The sequence below is a fragment of the Gambusia affinis genome, linkage group LG20, assembly GCF_019740435.1.
Source record: "Gambusia affinis linkage group LG20, SWU_Gaff_1.0, whole genome shotgun sequence".
Taxonomy (NCBI): domain Eukaryota; kingdom Metazoa; phylum Chordata; class Actinopteri; order Cyprinodontiformes; family Poeciliidae; genus Gambusia; species Gambusia affinis.
In genome coordinates this window covers 21,848,049-21,864,452 of record NC_057887.1, presented here as the reverse complement: position 1 = coordinate 21,864,452, position 16,404 = coordinate 21,848,049, and the positions used below count along the sequence as shown (strand labels likewise).

The 16,404-nt window shown below is 39.0% G+C and overlaps 1 protein-coding gene across 1 annotated transcript; it reads right to left on the bottom strand.

Annotated features, from left to right (window-relative positions):
- Positions 1–3,644: 3,644 nt before the first annotated feature.
- Positions 3,645–11,079, bottom strand: LOC122823623 (heparan sulfate glucosamine 3-O-sulfotransferase 2-like). The gene is made up of 2 exons (XM_044103439.1): positions 10,219–11,079; positions 3,645–6,300 (listed from the first exon to the last, which is right to left on the bottom strand). Exons 1-2 carry the CDS (start codon positions 10,713–10,715, stop codon positions 5,682–5,684), a joined length of 1,116 nt encoding a protein of 371 aa, XP_043959374.1. The 5' UTR covers positions 10,716–11,079; the 3' UTR covers positions 3,645–5,681.
- Between the last annotated feature and the right edge of the window lie 5,325 nt (positions 11,080–16,404).

Here is a 16,404-nt window from a genome sequence, read left to right as displayed (position 1 = left end):
ATGAGTCACTAAAAAGCAGAAAATCGTAAGATTTGATTTCATTTTGCTTTCAAAGCATTTTATCGCGGAATTATTAGTTAGTTTTTTTTTTGCAATAAGTTCATATTTCCTCTCAGTCTTTAACTTCTTTGGCGTATTTAAAAGTTTCTTCGCCCTGTCACATGGCGCTGCTCGTGAAGAGTCCTCTCTGCTGCCCGCTGCTCTAACTCTGGTCTGCAAATAGTTGTAGAGCATGCACCATTACATGCTGGTGACTGTGCCATAGTTGTCAGCACTTCATTTTAATTTGGCTCCTACGCCACTGGTGATTTCGACCACTGGGACACCCTGTCGGCTGCAGAAGCTAAACTATTCTGAAACATTAGGACTGAATGAGGTGCACTGCTGAATCTCTGCCTCTGCAGTGTCAGCTGCTGTCTCATTCAGATAGCAGGGAACTTTGTGCAATCCCAGGAGAACATCACAAGCAGACGCCGAGAGAGAGAGAGACAGGAGAGAGTCTTTAAATTTGCTGCTGCTTAAATAGAGCAGTATGTAATTTATGTTTTCCTGTAGGCGTGCATTAACACTTGCTACAGCATTGTTAACAAGTACATGTAAAAATGATCCCAGTGCAGCTGATTTGAGGGAAGATTCCTTTTCAGGACTAAGCCTCCATCTTTGCCTCCGTCCTCATTAAAAATCTAAAAATGCGAATGGTTGAGGCGACATTAAGCAACCGGGTTTATGCTGGAGATGAGCTACATTATCACCAGGAACATCACCGTCATCTGAATAAATAAAACGTCCGTCTTCAGCCACTGTCATGACTTTGATTTGGTTCATGTGAAAAAAGGGAACAAAGTAAAACAAACTGATAAGAAGTAGGCTTATACTTTCCTAACTGATTATATTTAGCTTGTTCTCAGTGGGGAAAATCTTTGATTACAAATTTAATCCAAACATATTAGCATGTTTGGAAAATTGATCCATTTAATCAAAATGCTTTACAATACAACGTGATGCTTATCAAATTATTGTTCAGAATAATGAGCCCCTCATTAGTTAAGTGCATATAGGTCATATCCCGATGCGCAGAAAGGAGAAGGAATTCACAAATCCTGAGGGGATTTATATTTGAAAAAGGAAGCTGAGTGTGTGAGTGTGTGTGTAAGACGGAAAACTAAAAAGAAAAAGAGAGATTTGACCTGCAAGCAATCTCTGGAGAGCCGTCCAGTAGCAGAGCCTAATAAGAGCCCGGCTGGTGCTTGTTCTCGGGGATTGCTTTCCTCCAGCTCTCAGGCCTAATTAGGACCCCCGTGTACCGAGCAGAGGGGGCTGCAGCTCATCACCGCCACTGGGAACAGGCTCACCTGTGCAGGCTCAGAGATGGAGAATCAAGCCGTCACCGAGAAATGATGACAAGGAGGCGGTCGGAGGTGGCGGCGGTCGGACGGCGCGGCCTCCGTCCACCTGGAGGTCCTGCGGGTTTAATGAATGTTGGGACAGAGAGACACTCTGAGGGGAAACGGAGAAGATAATGCACACGTCTGAGCTGAGGGAGGGTCACAGAGGCAGGAACATCTTTTTCTTCTCTTTTTCCTCTTTTAACAATGCACTGGCTGTGTGAGCTAATGCAGAAGAGTGGAAGAATGAGAATAAGAGTCTAAACATAGCACAGATGAAAAGTTTCCTGAGCTCGACTTTCTGGATTTCAAACGTCAGACATTGGAAATCTTCAAAGCATTTTGCCAGCACATGGAAAATAAAAAGAGGAGGGAGATGAAACAGTACTCATACAAATTAAAGCACTTGGCTTCTGAAGTATGAAGAGAACAGAGTGAAAATGGGTGTTAATTAGTGTTATTAGTCAGTAAAACATTTTCAGAGCCTGAACATCAAAAATGTCTCAGTTTTAGGATTAAAGGGGTAGAGTCCATTTCATTTGAGCCCTTTTTATCTTCACTGAGCTTAGTTTGGAGAAAGACTTTAGCTGTTAGTAAACACTCAAGCTAACAGCCAGTCAGCAGGATGCACTTCCACCTCTTCTCAGCATCAATAAAGAGTTACCTTGCTGATGATATAAAGTCCACTTTAATGCTGATGTGGAATCTGACGGTGCGTTCACACCAAACGAGTTTGGAGCGTCTGGTTTACATTCAAAGTCTACGTGGAGGCGCGTCGAGGTTCCTGTTGCGGCCCGTTTCAAGCGATTTGAACATTTGACGTGTCCGACGCTCCTCAAAGCGGCTCGGTGTGAACGCACCAACAGTGCACACACGTTGACCTTGAAGCGTCAAACACAATTGTGAGGCCCGTAATGCGTTTGGTGTGAGCTCATCATTACAGCTGCATTTATGACGCTGGCTCCGCCCCCATGCGGAAGTAGAGCGAAGCCCGACAAGCAAACTGTGTTACAATGGCAGGAGTAGTAAAAAAAAAAAAAATGCCTCATCAGTCAATTTCTGCCTCATCAGTCAACACCGAGATTCATTTGTACTATTCATTCATTTATAGATGTCAGTTTTACGTAGGGTGACCAAACGTCCGTATTTCACGTCCTGTCCCGGGTTTTTTTAGAAAGTGAGGAAATGTCCTGTTTTTTAAATTACCTTCATTGGACCATTAAATTTACGGGCACTAGGGCCCTGCGCACGGCGCTGCGTGTGACGTAATCCCTGAGCTGCGTCAGTGCGGGCAGCCCTGTTCTTAATCAGAAGATGGATAGCGTGGCTGTCAGTACGCCAACAACATGCCAGAGCGATATCATGTCATTGTAGGATTACGTAGGCCTGCTGCAAAGACACCCTGTTCCAAGGTGTCCTGGTTTTCCCAAATGAAAATATGGTCACCCTAAAAGTTTTACGTAGCGCTGAGCTAGCTAGGTATTTAGCTTAGTTCAGAGCCAAATAGTTAGCTTGGAACTAAATAGTTAGCTTGAAACTGTTACATTTATATAAACAAATTAATGACATTGTAAAAGTCTGAGTTTGAAAAACAAACCCTTCTGTTTATTTTTCTCTTGTCAGGCTAAATAACTCAAATTACTGATAATTTTTGACTGTGTAATTTTACAAACACCACACCCTTTGTAAAGCTGCACCTCTCTCACAAACATAAAATGCAACACACACTTAAGACAGCAGAAAAGCTCCAAATAAGTGATAGAGCTTTGAAAATGTGTATTGAATAATTTGCATAGCGATATTTAGTGTCACATGTGACGTGAGTGCATAGCCACACACAACCCTCCTCTTCAGTTCACAAGATAAGCTCCTTGCTCATGCATCAGCAAGTGATTTTCTGCAGCAAGCAGACAAACATGGACGTTAGTATTCACCGAGCGTAACCAAATACTAACTTTTCGCTGCTATGATGTGACACTCGGTCCCAGAATCTATTTGATAACCTCCAACCACTCAGCGTTCCTTGCTTTGTCTTTGAGAAGTGATTGAAATTCCTCCCACCTACACCCAGTCATACACCCATCACCAGCCTCTAAGCTCACAACAAACCTTACAGAACGCGATAAACCTCAAACAAATTGCGATCCGAACAGATATATGGAGAGCCAGGAATAGTAAAGATCCAGACGTTCTCAGTGCTGGTCTAACAAGGTCGAGCCTTTTTACATAACAGCATCAAACCAGTCATAATGAGCGCTTCCTTCTGCTTTATTCAACGAAACGTAGAGACAAACATTATTACCGTAACAGAAATATGAACACATTTAGAAAAGTGAACAGATTTGATGTCATCTGCCAACTGAATTTGCGTCATGCTGGGAAGGAACCCGGTGGGTAATAATCGCTGTACAGATTCTTTTCCGGTGGTTTTCTCCTGGTGGCCTTGCGGTTTGGACGTCCCACCATCATACAGCAGCTTAATGCTTCCCTCCCTAAAGACTTCGCTGACATTTTCCAAGGTCTTGCTTTCAAGGCATGCCTTGATTATTTCCTTTTAAAGCCTGGGAAGCTGACTTAAAGAGGAACTAATCCTATTCCCCAGAATCTCTTCCCTTTGTGAGAAAGTCAGCAATCTGGTCAGCAGGAATCTCCAGCGGCACAAACTGAAATAAGTGACCCCAGAGCTGAAAGGGCTTTTCTGTCTGACAACAAACAGGACGCTGGTAACGGACCGCTGGAACTACAAGGTCTGCGTTTATAAGAGACCCATCAAAAAAATAAACTGCAATGGCCAGAAAAATGTCTGGAGACAAATGACTCAAGACATCCACTTCAGCTGTGAATCAAGAAATCTCCATGTGGAAAACTGCTGGTATGAAAGGTCTGCCCATCTCTGTTGAAATGTCGGGTTTATTGACTTTTAGACTGATCTGTATTTATTGATCAAATTAGTGTAGTTAACGTCATTTTAACTTTGTTTTGTGTAACCTGCTTGTTTATAGAAGGCCAATTACTCATTATTCAGGAAAAACAGAGGAAAAATAGACTTTTGGCTAATTCTGGAGAATTTATAAAAATGTTAATGAATGTGCAAAGTTACTGCTACATAAATTAAATTAATCTTTCCACAGGTATTATAAAAAATAATAATAATGTGGTGCTATAAATTTGCAAACCATAAAATTAATACTTTCTTATAACATATTTGCATTGTGAGGGCCTCTCTGGCGCTGCCTGGGTAACATTTTAAACTTTTAACATGTTTTAATAAAAAACATGGTGGACTGCTCCTACCACAGGTTTTCTGGTTGATTGAAAAAAACTTTATATCTAGTTATGAGATGGAATGTTTTAAATTGTTTTATGTCTTCCACAAAAAGGTTTTAGGTTTTAACTGAGTTGTACTGAGTATATTTTATATTAAACACTGTAAAAACATTTAGTTGTGTCTACTATCTTCTACTGTTTAAAAATAAAATAAATTTGTCAGGTTTTAGATTTTGAACCTAAATGTTTGAGTTTGTGAAAGATAAACTTGCAATAGTAAGTTGTGTTAAATTTTGTCAGAGTTGAATAAACAGAGTTTTTAGGTTAACACTTAAAAAACTGAAAGAAGAAAAAGACAGGAGTGGGAACTATTTCCCAGAATGCTTAGCGGCGTGTTTTTGTATCCTGAGATGAAGAGCGTTACTTTGATGTGACTCTGGTGTTATTAAGGCAAATGTTTATTTTAATGCAGCTGACAGTTTGCAAAGCTTGAGGATAATGTCCTGATCACACTGAATGTTTCTGAGCTCAATTCATTCAGATGTTCGATAAAATTCATCATCAGATCAGAAATTTGGTTCATGTGATTTGAAACAAGAATTAAATTTATTCTACAGTAAAATAAGTTATTTTAACTTGATATTGTGATTAAAATAATAGAGAAATCAGGTCAGATTTTCTTACATATTGTGATTTAATTTGGTTTAAACTGCAGCATTAAGTTAAAACTCACAATTCAAGATCAATAAACTTAAAAAAACAAAAAAAACAATGTTTAGACAACTTGTCTCTTGTTGCTAAATCAACTTCATGAACGCAAAATAATATTTTTGTTGACTTAAATTGCATTTTCCCGGCAGCAGGTGGACTTTCATTTTCTAGTTAAACTACCTTGTAATGTTTTACAGTGCAGGTGGAGAAAGTTCTGAAGTTACTTTTCTTGTACTCATTATTTACAAAGCCCTGGCATTGTAACGCAGCCGGGTAGACGTTTTGTATCTACTGTATTCCGTCACTCGTAAGAAAAAGTTACTCCCATTTAAAGTCGTGTCCCACCATTTCGTAGAACTTGACGTTATAAGGCCGGTAGAAATCCCTCAGTTGCTCGATGGCGTCTCTGTCTATCTGGACGTGAGTTCTGCCCTTGGACTTGCCCAGGCAGCGAGGCGAGCCGCTGCTCTCCGGCTTCTTAAGGCAAGGGAAGCCCTTGGTGCGGTTGAAATAGAAGTGCTTGTCGGTGACGATGCGCTTCAGCCCGAGGAAGTCCTGCACCCGGGCCAGCTCGCCGGCCGGGTCCGTGATGAGACGCTCCCCGCTCACAAAGTGGATCTGAGCCAGGGGGAAGTGGCGCAGCCAGTTCTCGAGGTGCAGCGCGTACAGGCCGATCCGGATGGCGTTCCACGACACGTCCACGATCCCCAGGCTCTGGTTCCTGAAGGCCAGGTCCTGGAAGCTGGGCAGGTCCGGCGTTTTGGATAAAGTCTGGGTGTAGTCTGATATTGCTCGAGTGACCGGGTCTCTCACCACAACGATGAGTTTAGTTTCCTGGGACATGGCGGAGATCCGGTGCGGAGTCTCTTTGGTCACAAAGTAGCTTGGTGTTTTCTCCATTGTTATTTGGCTCTCAAGGGTCCTCGGCATTAAACCTCTGAATAAAAAGAGAAAGTAAAGAACATGGCAGGATTTCTAGTAAACAAAACAATGATTATTTACCTGTTCAAAGCTGCTGAAGTTACCACCAAAAATAAAATATTAAAGCAAGTCAGAACTGCATACATTCTGTATTTAGGGCAGGATGACAGCGAGTGAATAAAGCCGCTCAAACTTGGCTTCATTTTGAGGATAAAGCCAGTTTCTTAATGTAAATGAACAAAGTCGCAGACAGCTTCCCTGCACATCATCCCAGAACTGTTCAAGAGTAATAAATCATATATATATATATATATATATATATATATATATATATATATATATATATATATATATATATATATATATATATATATATAAAAGAGGTTAGTTCTGGGTCTTTAAAGTAGGCCATGGTGGAACGGGTAAATGTTTTCAGACGGTTTGTTCTGGCAGTGCAGACTGAGCTGCTTATGGTATCAAAAGATTGTTTACATTAGATTATGTTCTTATTTTATCAGCAAAAAATCAAACAAACAAACAAACAAAAAACTGAAATATTATTATTATTATTATTATTATTATTATTATTATTATTATTATTATTATTATTATTATTATTATTATTATATCTGAATTGATTCCCATCAATCAAATCACAAGTTTATTTTACAACAATAAATTCCTGATTCAAGACAATCTGCAGCATTTGTTGAGATTTTTCTTCCAAATCCAGCAGCACTGAAAAGTAACTGTCCCCTTATGACTTTATTCTGCTTGTATTTTTGTTTAATTTAAAATCTAAATGAATTTCAAAGCAAACCTGACCTGTGTGAAAAATATTATTACCTCACCAATTGGCTGATCAATCATGTTTTTGGGTTTGGTTTCAAACATTAGTGACTGAAAGCTGGTCAGGAAATAATGATGCACAGCAGATTCACTCATTATAACCAGTGAAAACATTCAGACTAATACAAAAGGAACAAAGAGCAAATCATTCTTCAAGGATCTGGCTGTACATTAGAATCATAAACTATTGAATCATAAACTTTACAAACACTTTAAATAATTATAAAGATAATAAATATTAATAAAGATTACATTGTTTTCTTACTGCATCACATTGGATCTGATGCAGTAATGAATGAGAACGCATTTTTACAAAGGTAGGTGTCTAGATTCACATTAGTGCATTTTAGTTTTAGGAAGTCATAAATTTTTACTTCAATAACTTCTAATAGAATTCAATCTTTGATTATCTATTTAAACATTTAATAACTGGTTCCTCATGTTAGTTGTTTCATCAACAAAGTCCAATTCGTACAAGGTTCAGAACAACTTTGGTATTCATCTGTTCTCTGAAAAAATTAACTATTTGGTCTCTTAGAATGCTTAGCGGCATGTTTTTATACGTTTAACTACGTGAGGGCAGTTTTGTTTTCTTGCATAATGTGAAATAATTATTTGGTTTAAAGTGAAACATTAAGTTAAAACTCACAATTCAAGATTATTGAACTTAAAAAACAATGTTTAGACAACTTGTCTCTCGTTGTTAAATCAACTTCATGAACTTTCCTTTCTGAGTTAAAACCAAAATAATTTTGGTTAGTTAAATTAAATTGCATTTTCAAGGCAGCAGGTGGACTTTCATTTTCTACTTAAACCACCTTCTAATGTTTTACAGTGCACCATCAATGCTGTGGCTGGTTTTTAAAGTTGCTTTGTCGTTCTGATCCAAAGTGAAGCTGCTGATGTCATCAGACTCGTTTTCAATGTTTCCCTAACACATCTGAGTCCATGAATGAGTCATTAGCACGCTCCTGCAGAACATGATGATGTGTTGACCAAGTAATTCAGCCACTTGAATAATCCGCGTCACGTTTAAACATACAGGATGTCGTATGAAGAACGCAAATTAAACTTTATGGAAAACAACAAAACCAGCACAGGCCACACAGACAGACTGAAAATGCGAGTCTGTTTGCTGGTATTTGTTCTCCGCAGGAGGACCCGGCCCAGCCGGTTCTGCTCTGCGGCTTTTAGCGCGGCTGAGACTTGGCCAGGAAAGCCACCATCTGATGCTTGGCAAGTTCACTGCAGCAATCTTTATTCTTTTGTTTAGATATTGCTTAAAACGAGCCGTGCACAAAGCACCATCAGTTACGGATTTAGAACGAAAAGATTCCTGACAGCGAGTTGGACTTTGTTAATGAAACAGCTGTTTTATTTCCAAAGCATCCGTGGCCTGACCTTTTCCCAGTTTTGACAGCTGACAGTCAAACGGCCTGTGGGATCACATCCCTGGAAGACGTCTGTGAGATAAAAGGGCTTCAGCTGCCAAACATCCTGAAGAGCACCAATTAGTGGCGATACTTTCACTCTGTAATTATTATATACACATTTCCCCCGCAGACTACAAGACAGCAAATCATTAAAGTAGCATGTCTTTAACAGGAAATGAGAGGGACTTGTTGTCGTACATATTTTTCTTAACAAACAAACAAACTAATTCTTGTTGTTAATCTCTAATGGGGCAAATTTAATAATTAAATATATGCTAAATGTGTGGTGTGTTAATCAGCTGAATAATATAGTTTAACCAAAAGGTTTTATGATATTTTGTTTTATTGAGCAGCAGCAGGTGTCAAACTCATTCTGGTTTTGGGTCAAATCAAGGTCATGAAAGCTCTTAAAGGGCCGGTTGTGCCAGAATGTATTGATAAAACCTGATCACAAAATGTTAAAATTTCAATGAATTATATTAATATTGATCATCTTTTCTGTTCCTCCAGGATTTTTTGATTCTTTTTGTGATTTTTTTGCAATAAAAGTCAAAGTGTTTGTGGTGCTAACTTGGAAATATTTGCGTTTATTTATGACGGTAAACATGATTTTTTTATCACTCGCTCCATAGATCCTGGACTATAACCTGACATTAATTAAAGCTGCTTTTATTTTGAAAAGCCACACATGTCTTTCTTTTGGTGCCAACTTAATTGAGAGAATAAAATTAAATTTATTGTGTTTTGTGCTTTTCACTGGTTTCAGAAGATGAACTTGACTATATTTATTTTCTAATTACATAAAGTAAAGGTTTCCTGAGACTCCAGCCACAAGTCGGAGTCAAATCTTACACAGAGAAATGGAAATCAATAGTCCTGAAATATAAATTGACTTATTTTCTCTTGATCAGCAGGTCAAAAACTGAAAATGTGACGATTTCCCCCAACTCCTTAAATGTATGAAAACAGAAATTAAAGAATTTCAGATCCATAAATACAACAAACAGCAAAATGAACTTTCAGAACAACATCTACCAACAAACCTGGAGAACATTGCTTACAGTTTATATTTTACAGCAGGAATCAGAAACTCAGAACAAAACAATATTTTCTTCAGGCTACAATCTTTAAGAAACAAGTTTAACATAAAGTCTTTTTATATCATTAGCAATACAAAAACATTAAACCAAGTCTTTTTGTTCTGGTTTATAGTGCAAATGTCTTAGTACACTTGAAATAAGATAAAATTAACTTACAAGTATCTGTGTACATAGATATAGATGCTTGTTTAAGTAAATAATTACTTATTGTGGACGAAGAAGTACTTCTTCCAGGTTATTTCACTATAAAAAGACATTTTTACCATAAGTTAATTTATCTCCCAATGGAAGTACAACTTTTTCATCAATATTAAGGAATTATTTACTTAAAACAAGCCTCTAAATCTTACTGAAAAGTTTCTTTTGACTTAGTTTGTCGTATTACAAGTGTACTAAGATATCTGCAGAAACTAGAGCAAAACTAACTGGATAGATTTTGTTTTTGCAGTGAATTCAGTTCCACGTCTTTTCCTTCGAAAACTTAATAAAGAATAGTAGAAATAAAATTCCACGCCTAAAGATATCCATTGATCGCTTGCGCTTGGTTCTTACCTGTACCACTCCAGACCTCGATCATAATTTCGATCGAAGAAATGCGTTTCGGTTCCAGCCGCTCGGACGTCCGGATGAATCCTAATGAACTCCAGCACCGCCCTCGTTCCTCCCTTTTTCACGCCGACTATGATGGCGTTTGGTAACTTTTTATTGCCGAACTTCAGGTGACTCATCGGAGGACTGGGGGTGTTCTCCCTGCCGGCGCGGCCCGCGGCGTAGCGCCTCAGGTCGGCTTGAGGAGCCTCATCAGCGGCGCTGCTCTTCCTGGCGTCCGGCGGAAACAGACAGGACGGGGATTTCTGAAGGCGCCGTTTGGCTCCATCAGCTTGCAGACAGCTGGGCGTCGGATCACCTGACTTTTGCATGACAGCACCGCCGGGGAACAGCGCGCAATAGCACAGAAACGACAGAAAAAGAGATAAGAGACAAATTGATGTTCCTCTGAGCCGGTGCGAGAACGGGAAAAGTCGACTGAAGATGAGCACGCATGCCATCTCTCCATTTAGACAAACAGTGCATGGTTTTCTAACTGACCAGGCGTCCCATCCTGACTAACTACTTCACCTGCTTCAGCGGTGGAGCTGCCTATTCAACACAGACCTTCAGAAACACTGGCGGGTCAGTACTTCCATCCCCACAGGGCGGGAGGCTGCATTTCCCAACAACCCAAGAATCCAGATCCCCATCTCCTCAGCTCAGTACCAGGGAAGGTGTCCGGTCGCTTCGAGCTGACCTGGAAGGCGACATCCTATTTCAAAGCTCCTGGAGGTCTCCGTGATCATTACGCACGGCTGGGGTGCCGGAGCGCAGCGCGCTCTGTGGAAACATGCGCGGACTGGGAGCTCCAAACCAGCTGAGTGGCGCAAAAATATTCCAATACGGTGACGTCAGAGCACTTTTGCTTTAAAAAAAATAAATAAACGATCCCCCTCCGGTTATCTGCGTTCACCAGGTTACTAGTTGATGGAAACTTTGTGCCACCCAGCGCAGCGCTGTTTGTCCCCTTTGAATGAATCTATGAACATTTTTAAAATGGAAGTGACTAAATATCTAAAATTTTACTGCAACAGCAAAATAAATCACAGTTGAAATGCAACCATAACCAACAGTAATTAACATCTCCACTCTCATACGGATGTACACTGGAAAAAATATTCATTTGAACCCACTTAAAAATGTATTTCACGTTTTTCACGTCATGCAAAATGATCTAAAAGTGAAAATATTTCAATAATTTAATTCCAAAAATGAATCTCATTCTGTTGATCCACCTTTTAAAAATGATTTAATTTGATATAAGTAATCAAATAAAGTTTATCCAAGTAAATGTTTTACATTTTTTAATTTGTGATGTTAAACAAACATAAATAAAATGTTTAGGTCAAACATTTTATATACCACAGGTTTTCCTTCCGCTAAACTTTCCATTGATATTATGGAATACAGCTCTATGAATGACCTGCTTCTTTATGTTTCTGTATTAAGAATCTTTAATTTATATATTTTATGTAGTATTTACTTTTAATTTTAACATATTTTGGGTGGTTTTACCTGCTTCCTGCAATAATCTACAAAAATAAACACTTGAAAATAATCTGAGATTCACTTTTTAAAACTAAATTACTGAAATAAATCAACTTTTCATGAGCTGAGTTTTATATCTTTTCCTTTTCCTCAGGCTGATGGCGAAGCTCCAAAACAAACTTAAGAGGTGAGAATTAATTCTGCGTTTTGTGTTTATGAGCATTTTTTTTATTTAGTTAACTCCAGTTAATTACTTTTTGCAGCAAACCAGGCCAGAAACACCCGATCCTCATTCTTGCTAATTAGACTATTTTTAAGTAGCAAATCTGTCAAACATTTTAGCAAAATTAAAACTTCTTTTTCCATAAGCAAAAAATTCAGTACATGCCAGAAAATATGTGATAATTGTTTCACTTTTCACTTCCTGTCATAATTGTAAATATAAACATGTGGACAAAAAGATTCTGGAATAATTTTCTCCAGATGTTGATCAGAAATTGTAGCTAATTTAAATTAGTCATGTTGTTGTTGCTTTTTTTTTACCCAGAAGCGTAACGTTGGCCGACTTTATTTATTAGAAATGCTGCCTTGCACCCAGGAGGTGATTGGTTCGAATCCCAACCTGCCGTCTTTCTGGATGGGATTTTCATGTTCTGCCCGTGTGGAGGTGGTTCCACTGGAGACAGTCACCAGTTCCTGATGCTAACACCGCCATGCTAGCAGTTGGTACAGTTACCTTAACATTCTTTATGTCAGACATACAGATGCAAGTCATGCATTAATGAGTAAATCTAATGTCGACTCTTATCGATTAACTCATAAGCGGTAATTTTTTCTTTTAACAACCTCCGCATCAAGGGGCCTGACTGTCTTTTCATAACATAAAGAGCTAAATTTTTTAAATAAAGAAGCAAACCAATATTTTTACATTTCTTGAGTCATCAGTATTAAAGTGAAAATGTAGTCCTTTGCTGCACAGCGGTCACTGCAGTGGACATCCATCTAAAAGCCTTTTTCTTCTGTATTTTTATGTTTTAATGCACAGGACCACTGAGGTGGACACTAGAGCGTCATACTGCCAACTACTGGCCATCCACTGCAAGTGCAAGGAAAGTTTATTTAAAGCAGAGGAAAAAGCAACTCGGGATTATCCAGTCCCTCCTTCTACTGTAGAAAACTCTGACAAGTAAAAAAAAATGTTGTGACATCAAGTAACAACTAAAGACTAAAACTGCTGATGTATTTCTCAAATAACAACTTTGTATTTGAAAGAAAATTGCAACCCTTCACATAGAAAAAAAGTCCTTTTTTGTTTTACAATTTTTCCCCCATCTTTTTTATGTCTTAAGAAAACCAAAAACACTGGGAAAAAAATCCTGACATAAAGGATCATAATTCATGCATGACGGGGTTAAGGAGTTTGTTGAGTGTTTAATTTTCAAAACTGAAACTGCATGAAGTGAATTTTGAATCCATCGGACTCTGCTTGGACTGTTTCGCTTTCTCGTTCTGGCATGGGACCACCATCTTTGTTTATGCATCAACTGGCTAGTCTTAAGGATAACCAGCAGCGCCCTCAGATGGATGGAGGCCAAACTACAACACTGAAAGAAGGTCTAAGGCAGGGGAGGGCAACTCCAGGCCTTCAAGGCCGGTTTCCTGCAACTTTTAGATGTTATCTCTACTTCAACACACCGGAGTCAAATAATGAGGTCATTAGCAGGACTCTGGAGAACCTGACTGCACTGAGGAGGTGATTCAGCTGTGTTCAGGTGTGTTGGACCAGGGAGACTCTAAGAGCTGCAGGACATCGGCCCTCCAGGACCAGGAGTGACCACCCCTGTTCTAAGCAGACGTTAATTGATTAATTTTAATCTAATAAACCATTAACACCTCTAAATTATTTATGCCAAAGATGACGACTCATTAACTTCTCTTTACAATGTAGTGTGATGAAGTTATAGTAAAGCAAAATGGATCAGCCCATCATTCCTCACAGGTTGCTGACACATCATAAGACCTTTAGGTCGACCTGAACTCCTGCACTCCAGCAGAGTTTCCCTCATTTGGGTCTGAACTGATCTCATCTGGCACAACTGTCCCTCCAGCGGAGGAAGTGTTTGAGGACCACTGGGCGGTCATCTCTCTTCGTATTTTCTGATGACTGGTACAAATGCGGACAAGGCCCAAGGTGGAAAACAGCGACGGGTAAAAACTCCCCAGACTGCAAAGACACACGGGGAGGAGTTGAGATGTCGCCGTGGAGCTCCTGCGGGTGTCTGCGCCCAATCTCACAGGCCTCTGATTAAAGAATGATTTATAGAGGCGAGTCAGAGGGAGCTGCTCGGCAATCCGTCTACTGAATGAGATTTTTCCTCAGGAAGAGGGCGGGTAAATCAAACCTCCAGGCGAGAAGCCTGCGAAGCTCAGCGATAGGGCGCTGTGATTAAATGTTATAATCGCAACTCTCTGCTGAGACCACAGCTTGGATTTTCTGTGTCGCTGTCAGAAATAATAAAATCAGTTTACCCTTTGTCTCATTCCCTGAGCATAAGTCTTATTGTAGCTTATTACACAGAAGCTTAACCTTTCCGACCTCCATAAACCATAACCGAGGCGCAACTCTCAGTTCAGCACAGTCAGCGAAAAAAACTCCACAATAAACAGGAAGCGTTCAAATTTAACAAACTGAGGCTGAACTAACAAAACAGGTAGGAATCTGAACTTCAAAGATGATAAAGATGAAACAACCGTCTCCATGTGAGCAGCCAGCACATTTTTCACTCCCTCCACTCTTAATGTAGGTTATGTACCCACTGACCACTCCATCAGACACTCAGGCCTCATTGATCAACGGCAGAGAGGCCTGTGGAGGGACGTCTTCCTGTCCTGCCCTGATCAGACACTCCGGGCAGATACAGATGATCATCACAGCTTTACGTCGGCAGGATGAGGAATCGCCGCGGATTCAGTTCAAACCCAGCTGGTAGACAAAAACAAGCATCAGCTACCAGGTTCTGAAAGAAAATTAACTTTAAAACTTAAATAAAAAGCAAGTATAGATTCAAAACAACGGCCCAAACACATAATTTTCCACCTGATATTCAGAAAGATATTTTAAATACACATAATAAAGGTGAAACAGATGCACAGCTCAATGTTTATTTATGTTATCTGGAGAAATAAGTGATAAAAATCTGTTTTGAGTTGATTTTACTTCGAATTACCGACAGAGCACCGCCACCTGCTGGACAGCCGGTGGTACTTCAGTGACCTCAGTTTATTTTTCCTTCTAAGTGAAAACGAAAGTTTTCAGTCAGAAAGCCAGAGAAAGGACAACTCAACGGTAAATTCACCTTTTCACAGCAAAATTACAGAATAATATTCCTTCTTCGGAGATGGAAAATGCTCAGCGAAGCTTCAGGATTTGGAGAACGCGTTTTAAATGACCGGAAAATTAGTTTGATTTCTTTGTGACGAACGTTGTGTGACGTCAGCGGCTTTCTTATCTGCTTTTATGGCATAATTAACACAATACGACGCGTTTTAGGATTATTTTTGTCCGATAGTGAAACACAAACCCACAGCGGGTAATCAATGCCCTAATTATTTAAACACGAAGCTTCTTTACTGAACCAGTTCCTCGTGTTGGGTTACAAAGTTAGCTCTAAATTAGCTCCTGCAGCATTTTATGTACACTAGTGAAATCGAAACATTAGAAACTGGTGAAATCATGTAATTTGATAAATCTCAGTAAGCATTTTTAAGAGTGGAAATTGAATTAATTTAGACTAAAATGCTCTTATTAGTGACATAGTTGCATGACACAGACATCAATTCTGCTGTTTTAAACTTACTATATGCCATAAATATATTTGTAATACTTTCTTTTGGACACATAAAGACGTGTGATTTGTAGCACTAAACTCCACACATTATTTAAATATATTTTCAAACTTATTGGTATTTATCAATAGTCCCATTGAACAAACATGAGAAAACAGCTAAAATAAGCTTGATAATTTGGGGGAATTTTAAATATTAATTCCCATTTACCAGGACACGGCAAACAGAAAACTTATTTATCAAAAGAAATCTATGATGATAAGCGATACGATAAATGCCCATCCCTCCTTAATCTTCCTTCATTCCTTCCACTTTTACTGTATTTCTTCTCTTATTTTGTTCTTGCTTGTGTATTTCCATCTTCTCATTTTGTCTTGTCTTCATTTTTTCCTTCCTTCTTTCTGCATTTTGTGCTTCTTAGTTTCTGTCCTTGTATCGCTTTTAGTTTCATTTCTTCTTTGTATTCTTCCTCTTTCTTCCTTCCTTGAGTTCAACTTTTCAAATAGGTGTAAAAGAACGGCTATTTCAATCAGAAAAACAGAATAATAAAAAGTATTTTAAGCGTTCTGATTTAGTTTTTAGGTTAACACTTAAGACAGGAGTGGGAACTATTTCCCAGAATGCTTAGCGGCGTGTTTTTGTATCCTGAGATGAAGAGCGTTACTTTGATGTGACTCTGGTGTTATTAAGGCAAATGTTTATTTTAATGCAGCTGACAGTTTGCAAAGCTTGAGGATAATGTCCTGATCACACTGAATGTTTCTGAGCTCAATTCATTCAGATGTTCAATAAAATTCATCATCAGATCAGAAA